This window comes from Sitodiplosis mosellana, unplaced genomic scaffold, assembly GCF_009176505.1.
Source record: "Sitodiplosis mosellana isolate CC-2019 unplaced genomic scaffold, AAFC_SMos_1.0 Smas_scaffold_3, whole genome shotgun sequence".
Classification (NCBI taxonomy): Eukaryota; Metazoa; Arthropoda; class Insecta; order Diptera; family Cecidomyiidae; genus Sitodiplosis; species Sitodiplosis mosellana.
This window is the reverse complement of record NW_022595246.1, coordinates 9887806-9907959: the sequence shown is the minus strand read 5'-3', so window position 1 is coordinate 9907959 and position 20154 is coordinate 9887806. Positions and strand designations below refer to the sequence as shown.

At 37.5% G+C, this 20154-nt stretch overlaps 1 protein-coding gene across 3 annotated transcripts in view; it reads right to left on the bottom strand.

Annotated features, from left to right (window-relative positions):
* The window catches only part of LOC129566467 (protein nubbin-like), a 65364-nt gene extending 53816 nt beyond the window's left edge, over positions 1-11548 (bottom strand). Inside the window, exons 1-2 of one of the 3 annotated variants that reach the window (XM_055442423.1) lie at positions 10839-11548; positions 3920-4824 (exon numbers count right to left, since the gene is read on the bottom strand). In XM_055442423.1, the coding sequence (XP_055298398.1) occupies positions 3920-4136 (217 nt within the window). In that variant the 5' untranslated portion in view covers positions 4137-4824; positions 10839-11548. The remainder of the gene's footprint in view (positions 1-3919; positions 4825-10838) is intronic. The other 2 variants (XM_055442425.1, XM_055442424.1) reach the window with 2 other exon arrangements.
* Positions 11549-20154: the final 8606 nt, after the last annotated feature.

Sequence of the window (20154 nt, the reverse complement as noted above, 5' to 3'; positions counted from 1 at the left end):
TATTCCACTGTGCCATGAAGTGCTCGCGAGTGTGTGAGAGAGAGAGACCAGGATCTTCCACAGTCACCGAAGAAGATGAAGTACTCGTGTAATACCCACAAATGAATTGGACCCAAACGGATGATGATCGCGTACCAGCAGCAACAACAACAACAACAATAACAGCAACAAACGCAACAACAATCAGAATCACGAGAGAATGAACAAAATATAAGAAAATCAGTATCTTACACAAGAAACGACCTCACGAATTTTCATTAATCCAATTACAAGATAAGCGATATATATATATATATATATATATACTATATTGGAACGTTGGAGTTTTGCGCGCGCGAATATTACATGAAATGCAATGTACAGTGCATTTCACGTATATCGCTCGCGCGCTCGCCTCTTATTATTTTTCACGTGTTTTTGGTTTTTGTTTTTTGCACTGTTTGCAGAGTTGTTCCTCACTCTCACAACGTTTTGTATTTTTTTTTCTCTGCTAGGCTCATCGTTCGATTCACAACCAGTCGCATCAATGAAGTTCGTGGTGTGAAAGAGTAAAACCAAATGCAGCAAAAGAAAAACAACAACAACGAATATCATCATCAGAAGTTGGAAGAGAGAAAATATGCTCAAATTTATAATGCATATTATATCAAAAAAGAGCGGAGAGTAAGAGACACACCGAGTGACGCAGAGTGTGTGTGCATTGAGCAAACGGTTCTAGTGTTGATTTTGTTGTTGTATTCATGTTTTGGCATTGTATTTAAATTGACTAGCACAAGCAATGACTGCACTAGCAAACACTCAAAGTGTGCAGCAGCACACGAAGACGATACAGAGAGCGAAGAAAAAATATGAAAACGATGAAGTTAAATGGGATCTTATGCAAAATTGCTAAATGTATTACAAACGCCTATAAATTTTGTTATTACATATTATGGGGTATTATAATGTGGATTTTGCTTATTGTTTTATTCCTTTTGCGCGCATTGCGCTGATATCGGAAACAATTCACGCTCGCGACGAACGAAGTAACGACTCTCGAAGAGAGAGAAATGGACAGAGAGAGAGAGAGCGAACAACTCAAGCAAAAGAGATGAAGACCAAGAAATCGGCATTCGTCGTCGAACGTTGCAATATGCGCCGTTGTGATACGGATAATGCACGTCATGATAATAGAATGGCAATCGTTTTTGGTCGAGAATTTAACAAAAAGGAAGAGAGTTGGAACCACACGGAAGACCAAATTGGTAATATTTATGTAGTTACGGCCGAGAGAGAGAGAGAGAGAGAGACTGACCAGCACCAAATTCAACAGCAACAACGGCCAAAACAATCCGAGCACATCGAGCACGTTGTCATATTATTCGCTCTCATGTTTTGCTCCCTCCGTGATTCGGTAGTGTTATGGTATGCTGTATGCAAAAATATTCGGTTCTCGCACTGTGCACGTACTTGCATATTGGCTGCCGTCACCGCCTGTTTGCTTATTATTTCGTTGGGAAGAAGAGCTGGAGCGATGGAGAAAGAGCGTTTGGCCAAACGTTAAAATACCAATTAAAATGAAAATCGTAGATGATGATGATGATGACGACGAAGCTGATGTTACTATCTCTCTTTCTCTCGCTCGCTCTCCGCACAGATTTCATTTCCATACAACAACGAACACCACACACTCCGAATCGATATGAATGAACCCGAACCGCACCGCGCGAATCAAACACGAAAATTATACACGATCATCGCGCGCATCTCGTTCATATTCACATATTTACAGGAAGGGAATATATTCGCATACGCGAAAATATACATTCTGTTTTTTTTTAATACACATTTTCGATATGATAAATGTGATGTTGCACACACATATTGTGGTGCAGAGATCGAGAGCGAGCACTGCAACAGTTGCACTGTGACTGTCTTAGCCATGGACACCGTGTGTACTGTCTGCTGCCATATTTCTGCATAAGTATGGAAAATACGTTCTCGATATGAAAATGAATCAACTATTCATTATCTTCGATAAATTTATAATATAATTTTCAGGTACGGTGCACGGAATATGCATGGCAAAATAAAAACAAAAATTAGAACTGCACCGTGTCTCGATTTCTTTTGTGATCTCGCGCTCGCGAGAGAGAGAGAGCAAATGAACTCTGTTTTGAATCGACACGACGTTAATCACACACAGACAGCGACCGAATACACCAACAATCGTAATCCAGCCTCGACATATATCGATTCCGGCCCAATTGGGTGTATGTTAATACACATCGAGAGTGAAAGAGAGAGAGAGAGAGGCCACAACTTTTAACTGGAAATTGCCATCGATATAATTTTTGCATCACAATTTATAATAAACCATAATAATATCTCTCGTGTCCATCGCAAGTTGTTACATCAAATTAGATTGGATTTTGTGTTTCGGTTTAGGGCCCGTGATCGTATTTTGCATGTTCCATTTCGTTCATCATCGTCGTCGTCGTTGTCTTCCTTGTCCGAATGATGCACCGGTGTGTTTTCATTAAAAATTTGCTTAATTCGTGTGACCGCGCACAAGACTCCGTCCAATGCACGAGATTAATAACGAAAGCGAAACAAATAAACAACGGACGTGTTTCAAACCGAACATAACAATACATTCATAATAGAAGGAGACAGAAGTGAAGATGCAAGCCCGGTCGAAATCAATGGGTAATTTTCCCCGGATATTGAAAGCGATTTGAAAAAGAACAAGACATGTAAATAATCATCCCAAATTAATAATTGATAGATGATTCGTGTGTGTAACTTTGTGTAAAATGATTGTTCCTTGTTATTATTTGCATCGTCCCCACCGACAAAACAACGGCCTAGCTCGTTATTTGTTTCGGATCAAACGCAACCCTATCGCATTTTTTTTCTCTGCCGACGTCGTCGTCGTCGTCTTCATCGACTTGTTCAACCGCCGAAAAACAACCATATGCTTGATATCTAAATTAAGTGCAGTAATCACAGTTTGGAAACCTACAATTACATTTTCATACGAACGAAAGAGTGGGGCGAAAAGAGGAAAAAAAACGAAGGAAGCATAAGGAGAAAAAAAAATTGCCAAATGAATTCTTCTAAACGACGTGTTGATGATGAGCACAACACTAAATGCTAATAAAAAAAACGACGCATTACTTTAATATATGTACCCTTTAGATTTTTTTTTTATAATGCGTAGTTCCTTAGAGAGTTGTGGAGAGTGAATAACAAAAAAAAAACGTTTGGGAAGAATAAAAAAGGGTTGTCTTTGTCATCGTCTTTTGGGAAGTGTATGAAATACACACTCTACTGTCTTCCGTCTGTATTCTGTTGTTGTTATTATGTGTGCACGCTCGTTTTTCTTTTCCTGGATACATGCGTTTCCATGATATTTATCTCTCTGATCGATTGATATACTTAACCCTAAATTTTTCCTTCACTAAACGCCTTTTGTCGGTATATTATGTCATACATTTAAACACATATAATTCTTTTCGGATGGCACACGTTGTAACCCGGCACACGCCGCATTTAGCGCACAATGAGCAACAGATTGCATACACTATGTGCCATGGACTTAAATGTCTATGGTGATGACAACCGCACATACCGGCAAAACGGCAGTGAATAAAAAGCGACAAACAAAATTAGGTACCTTGACGATGTCTTCTTCTCTCTTTTTTTTTGTTGGAAAATACATTTTTAATATGCCAATAAATGTTTGAGCATCACAGCAGTGATTTGTGTTTTGCCATTGAAAATAGTGATTTGAACCTCGTCGAAAAACAGGGTTTAGAAAAGTGCGACCATGACCACAAAAAGATAGTAAAAATAAATAGAATAGATTTGACAAAAAAATATTCCAATTGACGAAAGAGAAAAATAAATGTAACCAACGAGAGCCAATGACACTTACCTTGATCTTCGTGCAATTTTTGATCGTATTGCAATGAATCTTCGGCGCTATAAATTTGACGATACAATTGATGACGCGACGTTGGTTTGTATTTGGACATAGTAAAATCGAGCGGTTGTTGATGTTCCAATAATAGTTTGTTACTAGTGGCACGATGGCAACGATCTAATACCGCTACTCCTTGGTGTGTATTTCTTTGTGCTACCAACAACGGCATAATGTCACACACCGTGCACTCCCAATGGAATGTCTTGTCTTTTCTCCTCTAGTCTTTCTCTCGCTCTTGCTGACAAGAAAAACAAAACAATCGCAGCGTTCCGATGTCTTTATTTAGCACAGTTAACTCTTCGGACAACAACAAGAGGAGCAACGAACAAAAAGAATAAAATTGTGTTTTCGGTTGTAGCAGCAGAGCTTCAATAACAATCAGATTTTCGTTAAATTTTCCGGTTTATTTCGTTGCTTTGTTTTTTCTCTCTCTCTTTCAACTCTTTCAGTCACTTTGACTGTTAAAAATGTCTGTTAACACCTCGTTTTTTTTTCTGCTTGTAAGTGGTTCGCTTCAATGAGTCTTTTATCTCCTTGCAAGCGTGGATTTGATGATTACTTTTGGCTGTAATGTGGTTTTGGTTCTGGTTTCTCCGCGTGTGCGTATTTATTCCCGTGTTAACTTCGGCAAATCATAAGCTATCAATCACGGCGCAACTATCTGATTAGCTTGAATGTTCAATGGCATATTTTTGTTTTCTACACATCAAAACAAATTCATTTCCATTGGGCGATGAAATTTTAGAGCAAGAAATTCTCTCATTAGCCAAATGAAGCGATTGAATTTTCTTGAAGCCGTGAGCAACGGACTCTTGCACACAGAGCTTTTTCAGAATCTTTCGAATGGCCTGGTGCGTCTGAAACGAATAATTATAACGTAATTATTTGATCAAATGAAAAGTACACATTCCAAAAAATGAAACAAATATACCGAGATTTGAACCAACACAACAACAATTGAAATAGAATAAATAATTCTGGCTTTTGAAAATTCTATGAATTGTAAAATTGAACGGAGCAACAACACATATGAATTGAATTGGCTTGTGGGCGAAATATTTCGTTGAACACGATAATTTGAAACAAATGTACAACTAGAAATCGGTATTTGCAATCAAATTATGCTAATCCATCCAATAAACTAATGCGAACGAAAAAAAAAACACACACTACAAATGGATAATAATTAATTTTCACGCGGCTTTCTTTTCGAGCTCGTGCGAGCACACAAGCAATATATACTCGCTCATGTTGTTGCCCGGCCCGATTGCCGATTAGCGTAATTTCTTTTTCGTATGAATATAACGTCTTCATTGCATAATCAATAGGCGTACGTACATATACTATACGTATACCTATCAAAAACTGAAAATTAAAACAATTATCGACAAAGTGTTGCAGCACACACACATTTGGGTTTCTCTTCTTCAAACATATCAGAGCACCAGCAGTAGCAGCAGCAGCTTGTTTTTGTTCCGTGCACATTCGCAAAACGCACGAATTGTGAATATAGACAAGCCACGAGGCAATTCTCATTGAGCACCCAAATATGTGTAATTAAGTTAAAAAATGTTAGGAAAAATAAATAAATGAATGAAATTGAAAAATCCAATAGCAAACATTGGATCTAGATTACGGATTAAAACCGTATTAACCACACTATTTCTATGCCAATGTATGAACATTGTTTCATTTATCATGCATTCATTTTCAGCCAATTATGTGTGTGTGTGTGTGTGTATATTTTAATAAATTTTTATGTGCTTTGATTCGGTTTGATTTTTTATTTTTCGCAAATCAATTTGAATGTTTTGTAGTTTTGCTGGCGCTGGTTTTGTGCGCGTGCGCGCTCATCAAGACACTGATCGACCAACAACCGCATCGCACCACCAGCAATAGGCAAAAAGGCATAACTGATTTAATTTTATTATAAAATATCATGCGATTTATGTGCTGAAAAAACGCACATTTAGATTTTTAAAGCAGAGCACAAGAGAGGCCTAAAGAGCGAGCGAGAAATAGCGAAAAAGACAGCAAAATTAGCGCGCGCGTACCGTACACAAGACGATACACCAAAAGCGTCTTGCATATGCATTAGCATGGCTTTAATTTGTAGGTTTTAATGAACATTCAATTGCATTATGGCATGGCATTGCTCATACGATATGGCACACAGACAACGGCGACCATGCCGTGAACAGTACAGTGGCAATTGCACGCACACTGCGTAAATTTATTCGATATATATATGTGTGATGTTTCCTTCCACTCTCTCGCACTCTTCACTCGTTAGATGCACGCTCATTTCTCTATCTGCTTTGATTTGGGGCTTGTGCATATCGCAAAAGTGTTTAAAGCAGATCGGTCTGTCCAATTTAGTTGATTTGCACACATCAACTGGGCAGCCAGTGGGTATGTCTTTCTGGTTTCGTCACTTAGACGCGCACGCATCCACTGTATATACAATGCGTAAACATGTTTTCTCTAATTCATCCATCCAGAGCACGAGAAAGAGGCACACGGCACACAAATTGTTTAATTTCATTAAGGCTTTTCGCACAAACAAATCGCACGGATAAATCATGCAATCGTTTGCAATCGGCATGAAAACTCACTTCATAATGCTTTTGTAATGATCATATGGAGCGAAGTATATACGGTAATTTTGGTTGTGTTGTGTTGGAATTTTTCCTTTCCAGGCCCCAAATTAATGAATATTCAAATGTCTGTCAATCATTGATATTCGCTCGATGCTCTACACATTTCACGCCTATGCAAATTCACTCTGCTCGGCTCGGCTCGTTTCACTTTGCATTGATCATTATCGTGCACTGTGTGTTAACTAATATTTGCATGTAATTCGCTCAGCAGTGTGCTGTTGCTACTGCTGTCTGATCTATATATGAATTCACAGTCAGTAGAGTAATCAATGCAAAGTGAAACGAGCCGAGCCGAGCAGAGTGAATTTGCATAGATTACTCTACTGACTGTGAATTCATATATAGATCAGACAGCAGTAGCAACAGCACACTGCTGAGCGAATTACATGCAAATATTAGTTAACACACAGTGCACGATAATGATCAATGCAAATTACAAAATGCATTCGATTAAAATCGTATCTGTGCGAACAGTATGAGAGAGAGAGAGAGAGAGCGCGCTCACTAAAATATAGATATGAATGATGAATTTCGGAATTAGAATTAGCATGCACACGCATCGTAAAGACGAAATTGCATTTTAAGTACCCTTCAATCTATGATAATGTACACATTCATTCATGCAAGATGAGTTATGATATATGTAAAGCACAACAACATCGAAGACGAAGATTCACACATGCATGCACTTCACTATCATACAATGAGCATATGCATAATTGCAAAATTCATTTGAATTTTTTTCGTGTTTTTTTTTGTTGCTATAATTTTATTATATTTCACTTATTCTTCTTCTTCGTTTCTTTTTTCTATGCGCAATTTGCATAAAAAACACGTGAATTGCAAGCATGTTTTCGGATTGACGCTCGCGCATTAGCTCATAATCTGCAAACGAAAAATTCAGTAGTTTTTTTTTATTTTCGAAAGGGAAGTATTGCATCGCAATGCGATTTATTTACGCGCGCGATTATTCCATTAAACAGCGAGAAGTTGTGAAAATAAATGCAAATCAACATATTACATATTTACCTAATTAACAACAACTCAAAATGGTTTTATGGTGGAACTGAAACGTATAAAATTGCACACTCAGCCATTTATAACGTATGGTTAATAGCCAATTGTGTAATGATAGGCGGCGAGAAAATACTAAAGCAGTCTGACTGACCAGAACATTACCGGGAGAATAAGAGTGAGCGAACAAACGAACGAGTTAGAGAATGCGATTGTGAGTAAGCGAACAAGAGTTAGAAAGGTACAGAGAAAGAAAATCAAATGCAATAACCTGAAGATTGATTATGGCTTGTTTCAATATCATCGCATTGCCAACTGCTATGAGAATTTTCCGTATCGAATCAATGATTGTGATGAATATGCCATCAACTTCCAGTTTTAGTGAATCCATTGACAGTTTTCCATGGAAAAAATCTTGCAATACATCGAATACTTTGCTAATTCTGACAAGATTTCCGCAATTATTCTCGGTGTTATTTTCACGCTATCAATTTTCCATGTTTCAGTTTCAGCTGACCACTCAGCCCGAAGTCATATTTAAGGGTTGCCCGAAGCTGACAACATCCAAACACTTGGAACTGACAAGTTCACCGGAAATTGAATGAGTTTAAGGAAAAAAGTTACAGATTTTAGTTTACCGTAAACCGTTTACGTAAATACCAATTGGATAGAACTAAATAAACTTTTCTTTGAGAAACAGAGCAATTTCTTCGAAAAAGCACATGTTCGAAGAAAAACCTCTCTCGATTGTGAGAGGTTTTTTTTCTTTATAAAGCCTTCAAAATATTTAAAAGCTTTGAATACATTTCAAATCAACACAATTACAAAATTCATTCAAAGTGGACCTTTCCATTCAAAAAGCTTAAAATCGATGTTTATTTCTTCTTGGAATTTTCCATGATCAATTCAGCAGTTTTGAATGAATTGATATTTATTTTAAATTAAACGAAATCATGATGATGAAACCACTGGAAAGGGAATGAACCGAAAAAGAATTAAGCGTAATCAAAGAGAGACGATTGTGTGATATCTCAAATGGTGACACACTTGACGATTCATTTTTTTTGCTTTAATTCACTTGCCTATTGAATTTAGTTAAATTCGAAATGAAATTTCATTATTGGCTCACCTGTTTACTCAATGAGAAAGGAAATAACAAAGAGTTATAAAAGTGTTTTTTCTGGTTCTTTCGCATTTTATCTGTCGTCTTCGTGTTCGAATGATAAGGAATAATCGATTCATCAAAAAAAAAACTCGATATTGATAATAAATGTATATTTTATTCAAGGAAGACGATAATTAGTCGTTCAATCCAAAGCAAGTTGTTGTTGTGTTTATTTATCTAGGAATTTCAACACACACACATTACTCGTTCGTCATAAGTCATTAGTAATTTGTTTTATTCTTCATTTCCTTTTGATTGCATGTGCTAGATAAAATGATCACCAAATCCTTCAATCGAAAAAAAAAATTGGTTTACGCAATTGGAAAAGAGAATTCCTTCGAAAAGAAATAGCGGTGATGTAATGATTTGAATATTTGGTCACCATTTTACAATCAACTACATTTCAGCGGAATAAAATTGATATTAAGTCGACTTGTCATCGATATTATTTGTTCATTTCAATGAAAAAAAAAGAATGGGAAAGCAAGCGATTTCAACACCAGAGATAAGGAAACGAAGCAACAATTCGGAGCAAGGTGTAAATATGATTATGAACATTTGATTTTAATGCCGATTTTACGGCATTAAATCGAATTTTGTTTTGAACAATCGTTTTCGATTTCGAATGTGGAACACTCATTCCAATTTTGTATTTATAAATCAATAAAGACGATTCAGTGTTGTATTTGAAGTAATGCGCATATTGACGAATGTGATCATGGAATGGTTCTAGATGGATTTCGTCAGCAAGTGAATGAGTCGCGCGCGAATAAGCAAGCGAGCAAGCAATGAATCGGACACAATCAAGTACTTTGTCGCAACATAATCAATTGAATTGAGCTTTGATAAGTTCGTATTTAAAATAAGCGCGACGCATGCAAGACAGGTACTTTTATTTTCCACGAGTCATAAACTCAAGAGGCTCGTGAATACATTACGCATTCGTCATTTTACCAGGAATTCAAACAACAACCAACAACAATAGACTAATGAACGACAGCAAATTATGAAAAAAGAACGAGCGGTTTTTTTTATTGCTCTTTTCGTCATCGGTTACGGCGGGAGAAAACAAACTATAATTTAAATCAATAAGCAATGCAATGTGCGCTTTTTTTTCTATCGTCGCCAATTTCATAAATCGATAATATACTCATTCCCATTTTATTGGCCTCGTTTTGACGCGTTTGCCTATCGAATCGAACATCATTTTTACATTTGGTGCATAAATATTTAGCTGGCTCAATTTTTGTCGTCGTGACACAATATCGTCAATAGCTCATTTCGCTGAAGTTGACTTATTCGTTTCTTATCATTCAACACTTTGCGCTTAGCAAACATACTAAGCAAATAGAAGAATCGCTGCCAGTGATTCTTTTCTGTCTTTTTTTTTCGGTCATGTATGTATCGACTTTGAGTCGTTTTACGTGTGCGATGAACCAATTTTTTTTTCTTTAGCTCTCTTCCTCTCTCTCGCTCTTTCTGTAACTGCTGATAAATCTATATTGTTGCGACTGATAGTCAGTGAAATTGTTGCTGCTTTTAACTCGCTCTCTGTTTATTATTCAAACACCTTCCAGGCTTTCCGTATTCACTTTTCGTGCGAACACCAGGTCGGTGAACAAATCGCTCAATCAAGAGTTCAATGAAATTGACGCACACCAAGAACATCGACTCCTTTTTTCCTTCTTAAGCAAGTGCAAGAATGTAGTACTCACACTGCAAAGGAAAAGCCTTGTTTTTCTATCAATAAAAACCCTTTTTTCAATCTGTTTTTTTAAATTGAGGTATTTTTTGATTTCGATGTGTACATTTTTGACGTTGTTCAATTAAACACATGTGTGAACTTAAAAGTTTTTAAACTCAAGAAACGAATAAACTTTAAATAAATAGTACATCTCACCCAATCGAGTCGATTCAATTCAACTTTGACTTTGATTCATTTTCTAAACAATATTTTTTTTTTGTAAATAAAACAAACAAAAGTGCTACACAAACGACATAAAAAAGTGACGTTTTCCACTTGAAGTAATACCTTGTGTTCCCGTTATGCCAAAATATGCTCCTTCTGTCTAGCTGACAAAAATACCGTTCAATGTTTCCGATCAGTTGAATGTAAATATGCCACTTAGAATCAAAATCCCCACAAAAAAGTCGTTTCAAAGCGAATGTTTTTGATTTTCACACTTGAACTCCACATGCATATTTGAAAAATGTCAGGAACTTTTCACAAGTAAATTTTCAAAATTCACTCAAAATTAAATTCGTATAAAAAAAAAAACTTAAAAACTGTATCCATTAAACACATTTGCGAGTTAATCGGATTGCATCAATCTTTGAATGAATCATTGTCACTGAAGTTCTTCAAAAACTTCACTAGTCGTTTCGTGAAAACTGTCCGCAATTAATAATCCATAATTTCGAGTAATCGAGATTTAAGCACCGAAATATTTTGCACGTGATTTTTCCCGCACAAATCGAATCCAATGAGAATTAAACATGGGAACGTTTAACACCGTCGCACATTGAATAAGACATATTTATTGATTACAGTGTCGTTGGACTGCGCTCCGGATAGACGACAATTTAAAACAGAATAGATAGAATGTCGATTGGGTGCATGAATGTGTGAAATGAATTTGGAAAATGGTTTTTGTTATTAATGTAAAAGAAAAAATTAAATAAGCGCGTGCAACAATAAAAAACGACGTTCGCCTCGTTTAAAATGTGAAATGGTACTGACTCAAGTGGAATTGGTGGTTCGGTGTCGCCGTTTTTGTGTATAAGCCGCGTGTTGTGTTATGTTGTGTGTTTTTTTCTTCTCTTCTTCTTCTGTATCTCTCTTGGCTGTGTATCGTTTCATTGGATTCGTTTGTTTGGCATGTATTATAGTGTGTGAATTCGCCGCTAAATCGCTGTGCCGTCGAAAGCGAACCGAACGTAAGAAAAGGCAAAGCAAAGTGGAAAACAAGACATATATACACACTTGTGTATACGAATACTCTACGCAAACTGTCTCATGTGCTTCGCGAGCGTAGATATCGCGCGAACGAACGAGCGAGCATGTAGTTGTGTTTGCTACTTCAACTTTGGTCCGTCCGGCCACACAAACGTGCCACGCGTGTATGTGGAGCATATTGTTGTGTGCGTTGTGTGTTGCCCATTTGTTTCGCTGTTGCCGTTGTGTTGGTAGCCAAAGAGACGTTGGTGGGGCCCTTTATGTGCATCCAATCAGAATATTGTTTTACGATAGGCGCGTTATAATGTGCGCGGTTATGTTAAATAGCACCTATCTTTTGTGAAATGTTTTGTCGCTACTTTATTTGAATCGTTAATAATTTCACTACGGTGCCCTTTTTTGAGTTGCGTGCTCTCTCTCTCTCTCTCTCTCTCTCTCTCTTCCTCGCGTGGTGCGTGTGCTCAGTGCAAATTTTTCCTCTCTCTGTCCTCTCTTGTGCTTGCGACACTTGTTTTATATTTTTGAGATTCTCTTTCTCTCGCTAGAATATAATTGCTGTGCAAATACAATCAGCAACCACCACGGCTGCCGCTGATGCAGCAGCAGCAGCAGCATCGTTCATCTTCTTAGTTCGTCGTCTTGATTCGGGGCGACGAAGGGAGCGAGTGTTTCAGTGTGCTTTGAGTGCGAATTTAATGGCAGCAACCACAATAACAACAAACAACCAACTTGAACATTATTACGGAATATTATTGCACAGCAATTATGTTGATGTGCAGCGCGACTCTCGTACGCTCCACCGTCTCCCTGAGATATATATATACACACACAGACACCGACAGACACACAGTATGCGCGCAACACATGCTTACGCCATGAAATCCTCCGCATATATAAACTAAAATATGAATTATGTGTGTTGCAAATGATTTGTTTTCGTTTCGTTTGGGCGCTTTTTTCATCGTCGTCGTCGTTGTCGTTGCCTTGCGAAAAATTCATTAGAATTTATGGACGGATATTGTGTATGCGTCGCTGGCCCAGTCTAGCTGCTATTTTGATCTTTTTTTTTAACGTTTTTCACAATTTTCCTATGATTTTGTATTTTCGGCACATAGATCGGGGTGTCTCTGGGCTTGTGATGCATGGCTTTTCTCTATCTTTCTCTCGCTTTCACATTCGCATTCACATGCAAACAAACAATCAAGCAAAAAGCCAAGACAATAGCCAAGCATACCCAAAACGGTTCACATGAAAAGAGAAAAACAAACCCTCAATGCACACAATGAGGACAATGTACATTTAATCGCTACAATTTGTGCGTATATACGTATTTATCGTTGCGGTGTCAGTTTTTCGTTTCTTTCGCACGCTTCGGTCGGTCGGTCGGTCGATAATTATTTGGATCGGTCGTTGTTGTCATCATCATCTTCGTCTCGCTGTTTGGTCTTAGTCGTTGTCAATGCAGGAAAATATAATCAGAATTTGACGTTGCCATTTGCACCCTCAAGCATTCGAATTGATTAGGAATAATGATGAATGTCTGGCTTTTCGATTGAGGATGTGGAGAACGCGATGGCATTTACATAATTCGTTGAAGTTGTCTATGTGCATAAATTCATAAGTGTCTTCATCGAAAGCATCTCTATGATAAGAACTTGTGATCACACCATTTCAGCTAGCTCTCATTGTGCGCGAAAAATGTGAACGAATTTTCACAAGATTTATTGAAATTATAATTTATTGTATGAGTTTTTTGTTTTCTCGCTCTATTCGCTTGTTCGAAGCGATAGATTTTAATAGTTCCTCTTTGGAAATTTTCGAGCGGATCTAAATTCGCATTTATCATAATTTTTTCGTTCGTACGTCATGTCAGATGGCGAAAAATTGGAAAACTGAATGAGAGAGAGAGAGAGAGAGAGCGAGAGAGCGTAGAAAAAAAGGCGGTCGAGTTTTTGTGTGTTAGCAATATCTCTGCGTTTATTTTTGTGAAAAATGCTATCGAATTTTTATATCAGGTCATTGTACATGAACGAAGCGTATCCATCGAAATGAAAAACAATGCGAACGAAACAACCAACGGAAAAATAGTATAAAAAAGCACACGAAAAATGGTACGAGAATAACGGAATGTAACATATTTTTGATACGTTTTTCGCTCTTTCTCTCTCTCTGGTGAGAACGATACATCTTTCGAGAGATTTTGGGGAGACCAAGAGAATGAGATGGAGCGAGAATGTTGAATACATTTTATAGAAAAATTGTATGCATGGATATGGTTTATTGAGAAAAAGAGACACTTCCTTTCATACACAATATGTAGCATCCATATATTGGCAAAGAATAATCCTTAAAAGAAGAAGAAGGAACCAGAAAAAAACTACCAAGTCGCATTTAAATTGGTTGAAGAGCATGCGCGTACGTTGCTAAGCCTTTTTATCTATAGCATTGGTGCTATGTGGAGAGAGAGAGAGAGAGAGACGATTTTCCGTTTTTTTTCCATCGTTTTTGGCTGGTATTTTTATTTTGGATTGCATTGCCCCCCAGTTTTACATAAATACATAAAAATTTCACCTACGGACGATAACACAGTGCGGACAAGAGCGAGAGAACGGCAGCGGGAACGAAAGAGAAGCGAATGCGAACGCAAACGGGAGCGAACACAACATGTATCGATAAGCACATATTCATACAACACACATAGATGTGCTACACGATGACAATCATAAAGATTATACCTACTGCTGCTGCTGTTGCTGTACATAGACCTTTTCTAGCTTTTTGTTGCCATTTTCATTCCATCGTCGTCGTCGTTGTCGTTGTCGTCCTCGTCCGCATTCGATTTTCTTCATGTCGTTGTTTTTTTCCCTTCGCCGTCAACTTTTGTCCACCTCTCGCATGCTCTCGCCCGTTCATTTCTCTCTCTTTCTCTCTCTCTCTCTCTCTCTTTCGTTTTGTTTGCTCAAGTATTCATTGTTTCGTTTACACCGATGGTCTATGTACTCGAATGCAGGAGATAGAGCTATAATATTTAAGTGGATACAAGCGATAAAATATATAAGCATTTATATTCATAAACCATAGTTTATAGCAATATTTTAAGCTCTACTTTTTCTTTCTCTCTGTCTTTGCCGGCCCGATTTCGAATGCGAAAAGAGAACCAACCGAAGAGAAGAAAAAAAAAAGTACGTATTCGTGCGACGACTACGACGACTACGACGTGTATTTGTGTGAATGTGAATTGTGGAATCGACTATGGAAATGGACACAGAACGAAAGAGATCTTTTTATCCTCTATTTCTAGTGTCGTTCGTAATTCTTATGCGCGTCGTTGTCGTTCATTTCACATCATGTTCATCTCGGGTAGCTTTTTTTTGCTCATTCTTCTTTTCTGATTCAGCCACTGCCACTGCTGCTGCTTTGTTGCTGTTGTTGTCACACAGCCACTTGGCCGATGATGCTTTTTCTTGTCGCTCTTGTTGTTGTGTTGATTATTGTTGCTAGCGTTCATATTTTCCTTCTTCTTCTTCTTCTACGTCTTGCGCTTCTTTTGAAAAATAAGAAGAATAATCTGTACGTGCCTTGAAAATTCTGAATATTTCATTTTATTATGTATACAACTTTGCTCGCACACCATTTATTTTTCGAAGCCATTGAACAACTGAACGGCCAACGGACTGAATGCGCAAAACATTTTGATGATATGCTGCTTCTGCTGCTACTGATGTCGCTCTTTTTATACTCCTGCTGCTGCTGCTGCTGCTGTTATCGAATGGCAACCTCCACAGTACATAACATTCACATAATGTACTATGGATCACATAAAAAATTTTCCATATGAATCATCATCGTCATTTATTTCTTTGCATTTTATACAAATTCACACCCCCTTTTTGTAATACAAAAGTTTAAAATATTCAAATATACGCCCTTGTTTCGTTGGCTCGATGGCGGCGATGGCAGCAGCAGCAACGGCAGTGGAGGCGACAACGATGATGCTGAATAAATGTAATGATAGCTCTCTAGATTCTCGAGATATTTTCCCGGTCCGTGTGGATGGAGATGGTGAATCGTTCGCTCTTGCTCTCTCTCCCCCCCTCTCTCTCTCTCTCTCTCTCTCTCTCTCTCTCTCTCTCTATGAACATGTTTGGGGCGCTGATGTGTATGTATGTATGTCAGCAAGCAAGCGAACGATACCGAGTGAACGAAGGAATGGATGATGTTTATTTGCAACCCAAATACCGACTGTGCTCCCTCTTTCTCAGTATGTACGGACGACGTTGAAACGGGCAACGTGACTTAAGTTACAATTTTAGAGCATAAAGATGTAAAGCTCTGGTGTCTCTTATGTATATTGGTTGAGGGAACCAATAGCAGAAGATGCGTTTGCCATGAAAAATTTAACTACCTATGGAAAATATGGGCAAGTTGAAAATGGAAAATATGTATGTATTATAAAGTAAGTGTGCTTTCATCGATCGGGTGAGAGTGAGAGGGAGCGAGGAAAAACGGAGAATATCGCACACGTGCGGGTGGATGTATGAGAACGAAACGATGAGGCGATTGCAGAGCACAAGAGAGCGAGAACGAGCGAACAAATGAATGAGAGCCAAAATGAGCCGTTCCAAACGACGAACGCAAACGAAAATCGTAAAATTATTATATATATTTACATATTATTTTCGTTTATGTACGAGCGGAGCGGGCAGAGATGTTAAATTGTAAAAACTTGCTACTGTCGCCCGTTTCTTTTATTTATTTATTTTATATACAAATACTCCGTAAGCACAACGAAAAGGACGACGACGACGACGACACAGAAAGCGCACACATTTCGTGTGTGTGCTCCCGTTTCACATTTCATCCGGTGTGTTTGCTTTTATGAAAAATAATTTAATAGAGACATTTTATTACATAAGGAAACTTGGTCTTGTTCAACGTTTCCAAACCAATCCCCTCGCTCTCGTCATTGCCAAACAAATAAGAAAATTTTATTATGAATTCTCGGGTGGTGGTGGTTGTGATGGTGAACTGGTTGGCGTTTTTTTTACTTTAGTTTCAAAATGGACGGTGGAACAAATGCTGCCATCACATCATGGGGTTGGTTGTTTCTGCTTCTTCTCAAAATGTTTGATTTTCATTTTTCTCGTTCATTTATTATTTGCCGATAGAGCGAAAAAAAAGCGAAGAATTTCTTCGTTCCAAAGCTTCCATTAAGGTCATCGGAGGATTGAGGGTGGAATCTCAAATTCTTTGGAAATTCGATTCGATTCTCTTGTTCTTGCTCTTGTTGTTGCTGTTTCCAAAAGATGTGAAAAAAGTTGAAATGATTTCGATTGTTCAATTCATATGAAAATTATCGTCCCATTTCGTTCATGACTTTGCCTCAAACACATTGCCCTGTTCAATTTTGTTGGAGAGAGCACTTAGCCACGCTTCGTTGAGATGAAAATAATGAGCGCTTTTGCATTTTCCACACTAAATCAACTCAACAACACCTTCGCCTCCTAATTATGAACGCATTGCACGTGTGAAAAGTCAGTTATCTCATGAAGAAATTTTTTTTTCTTTCGTTCATACCGATTACATTTTCCTTCGTCCGTCCAAAATGTAGACAGTAGCAAATAATTATTAGTTTCGTAAAACAATCATAAATTGTATGAAACTTTTTCGTTGGCCCGTTCGTTGCTCATTCTCTTTGATTTTACCATTATTTACCGCACTCACACAAACAATCGACTTTCGTTGCCTTCAATTTATTGTTTTTATTACTTTTGCTGCTTATCGCATTGTTTTTCTCTGGCGAATAAATAGAGTTTTTTGACTGAAATTAGATCTTTGTTTTGCCAAATTCATTCGAGCGAGCACTTGTTCTACCGTTTGCCGGAGTCTTGATTCAAGACTCAAACTTCAATGGATACACTATCGATTAATTTGATGGGCGTCAAAATCGTCTCCTTCACACTTGACTGACGTGCAGGTCAACTCTCTTTTACGATAGAGATAGAAAAAAAAACCAAATCAGAAACATCATCGAACCAGTTTTTACCGACGACCGACCGACTGCACGAAATGTGTTTTATGAAAATCGGCAACCATGAAAAAACGTATCTATATTAATCAGACTCGAGTCTAGTATCCGATTTCTAAGCACACATTTTTTTACCCGATTTTTCCATATTCTGCCCAATTAGTTTCCAAATTATCACAAAATATTTTCACCCACTTTCGTTGCGCCGACGAAGCCGGCTTTTCGTGTTCGAATCGTGCTCAATGAAGACGAATTTTACTAACAAGAATTTTACTTAACGTGTAAAATAGAAATCTGTGCGGCTCCGATTTCTACGTCATGTACAGACGATAAAAATTGCTCTGACAAGCTTGACTAGTAGCTTGCCAAGTGTGAAATATTCAATTTTTCATGAATTTTTTGTTTCATCTTTTTCGTTTTATTTATTCAAAGTTTGCATTTCTCACATGGAATATTTGCATCGAACAAGATTGCTCAACATTTTTGAGACGATTGGAGCAGCTTATAACTGTATGCATATCATGCGGCTATGTTTTACGTCAAAATCTATCACGTACTTTGAAGTGAAACATGAAAATTCTACGAACAGAAGTATTCACCTGAGTGCTTATTCATTTTGCGAATATTTCGAATTTAAATTTCGAACTCATAAACGGTTTGCATATACGAGTGATAATACTCATTCACTTAATTAAACTTTTGCATATATGAATTGATAATAGCCGCATGAAAACGCTCAATAAATAATAATAGCCGCATGAAAAAATATACGCTCTTAGCATAAATTTTACGCAAGAAAGTTTACTTTTCATTTTGAGGGAGAAAAAGGTAATATTCGCATATTTTGCAAACGAAAATCATTTTTAATGCGCAGAAATAATTTTTTTCTTATCTTCAGAATTTGAATATGCGTAGATTCTGAAACTGTATAGAAAACATGCTCCCAAACGCAACTCAAGTGTTAAACACTTAAAATTTTGCAAAACTTAACACTTTTGTCCATTAATTTCAGAAAAAACTGTTTCTAAATTCAATACTCACCTAGTTTTTTCTCGTTACTTAAATACAGCATGACTTTCATTTCTGAAGGCAAGTCTCTCATGAGGCACATTTCCATGTGCTCCAAAAATCTTTGTGCACAGCACACTACTGCAGTACGCAGTTGGCTGAGTTTGGAAAATTCATACATAAAGATCAGTGCATAAAATGAAATATAAACTTGGAAAAAAAAGTTGATAAGATGTTGATTTTAAAGTTGAATCCTTTGGTATGCTGCACAGTGCACAGGCCCATAAGTTAATTGTATGAATTCAAATCTTGTATCATATAATGATCGAGTATGGAATGAAAATCAGCGATTTTGTGTATGGAAATCACGCAACAAAGTACGCATACCTGAGATAATTAGGCAGGCCTTCATTGTATCGAGGTGTCGAAGAAGAAGAAGAAGAAGAAGAAGAAAAAGAAGAAGAAACAGCAACAACATCGGCCACAATTGCACGATGTTTAATGCGGTGTGCATGCGCAATGCAGATACGCAAAATACAATCGACATCGGAAATAATAAGGTATGAGGTGCGGGATCCTATGCAAAATACGTTAAATGATTTCATGTTATCGTGGCACACGAGAGCTCGTCTTTCTCTCTCTTTCTCTATCTTGCTCTGGCAAAGGAATGAGGTATAATAAAATAAAGTTGAATGGGAACAATATGCGATTAAGAAGTATTTTTAGTTGAACGCTTGGCTGTGTGTACTTACGTGTATAAAATAAAGAGGTAGTAAGAAAGATAGAGAGAAACGTAAAGCGTCAGCGAGCCATGAATGCATGCATATGCATAATATTCGCAAATGGATGAAATAGATAATAAAACCAAGATAACAACGAGAGATGGCAAAGCAGGAACAGAAACACACACACACACATACAAACCGAAAAAAAATATCATGCTTCAACAATGCTTTAAGTGGTCCAGATCGTCAGTAATGCGCTTGCTTCGTTTCATGGTGAAATTCTCGCAATTCCTCGACTCTTGTTAGCTACTTACCTTTTGCAAGATAGAGTGAGTGCATCGAGTGTGTTTTGGCCATCGCATGAACACATTACTTTATTAATATATATTTTATTTGATTTTATTTGCCGGAGTTCAGAGCTGAAGAGATGCAGCGTGCGAGCGATGAGCAAAAGTGTTCTTTTTTTTCGCCATCGTCTCTTATCTAGATGAATGCTAACATAAGTTTGAGTATTATTTTTCTATGCGTATTGTTGGATCGTCTTCTTCTTCGTTGTCGTCGTCGCACACGTTGAATTCTCAGCGGCAGCGAGACAATCTTCGAAATTGCATGTCGAAATGAGAAAAATGTT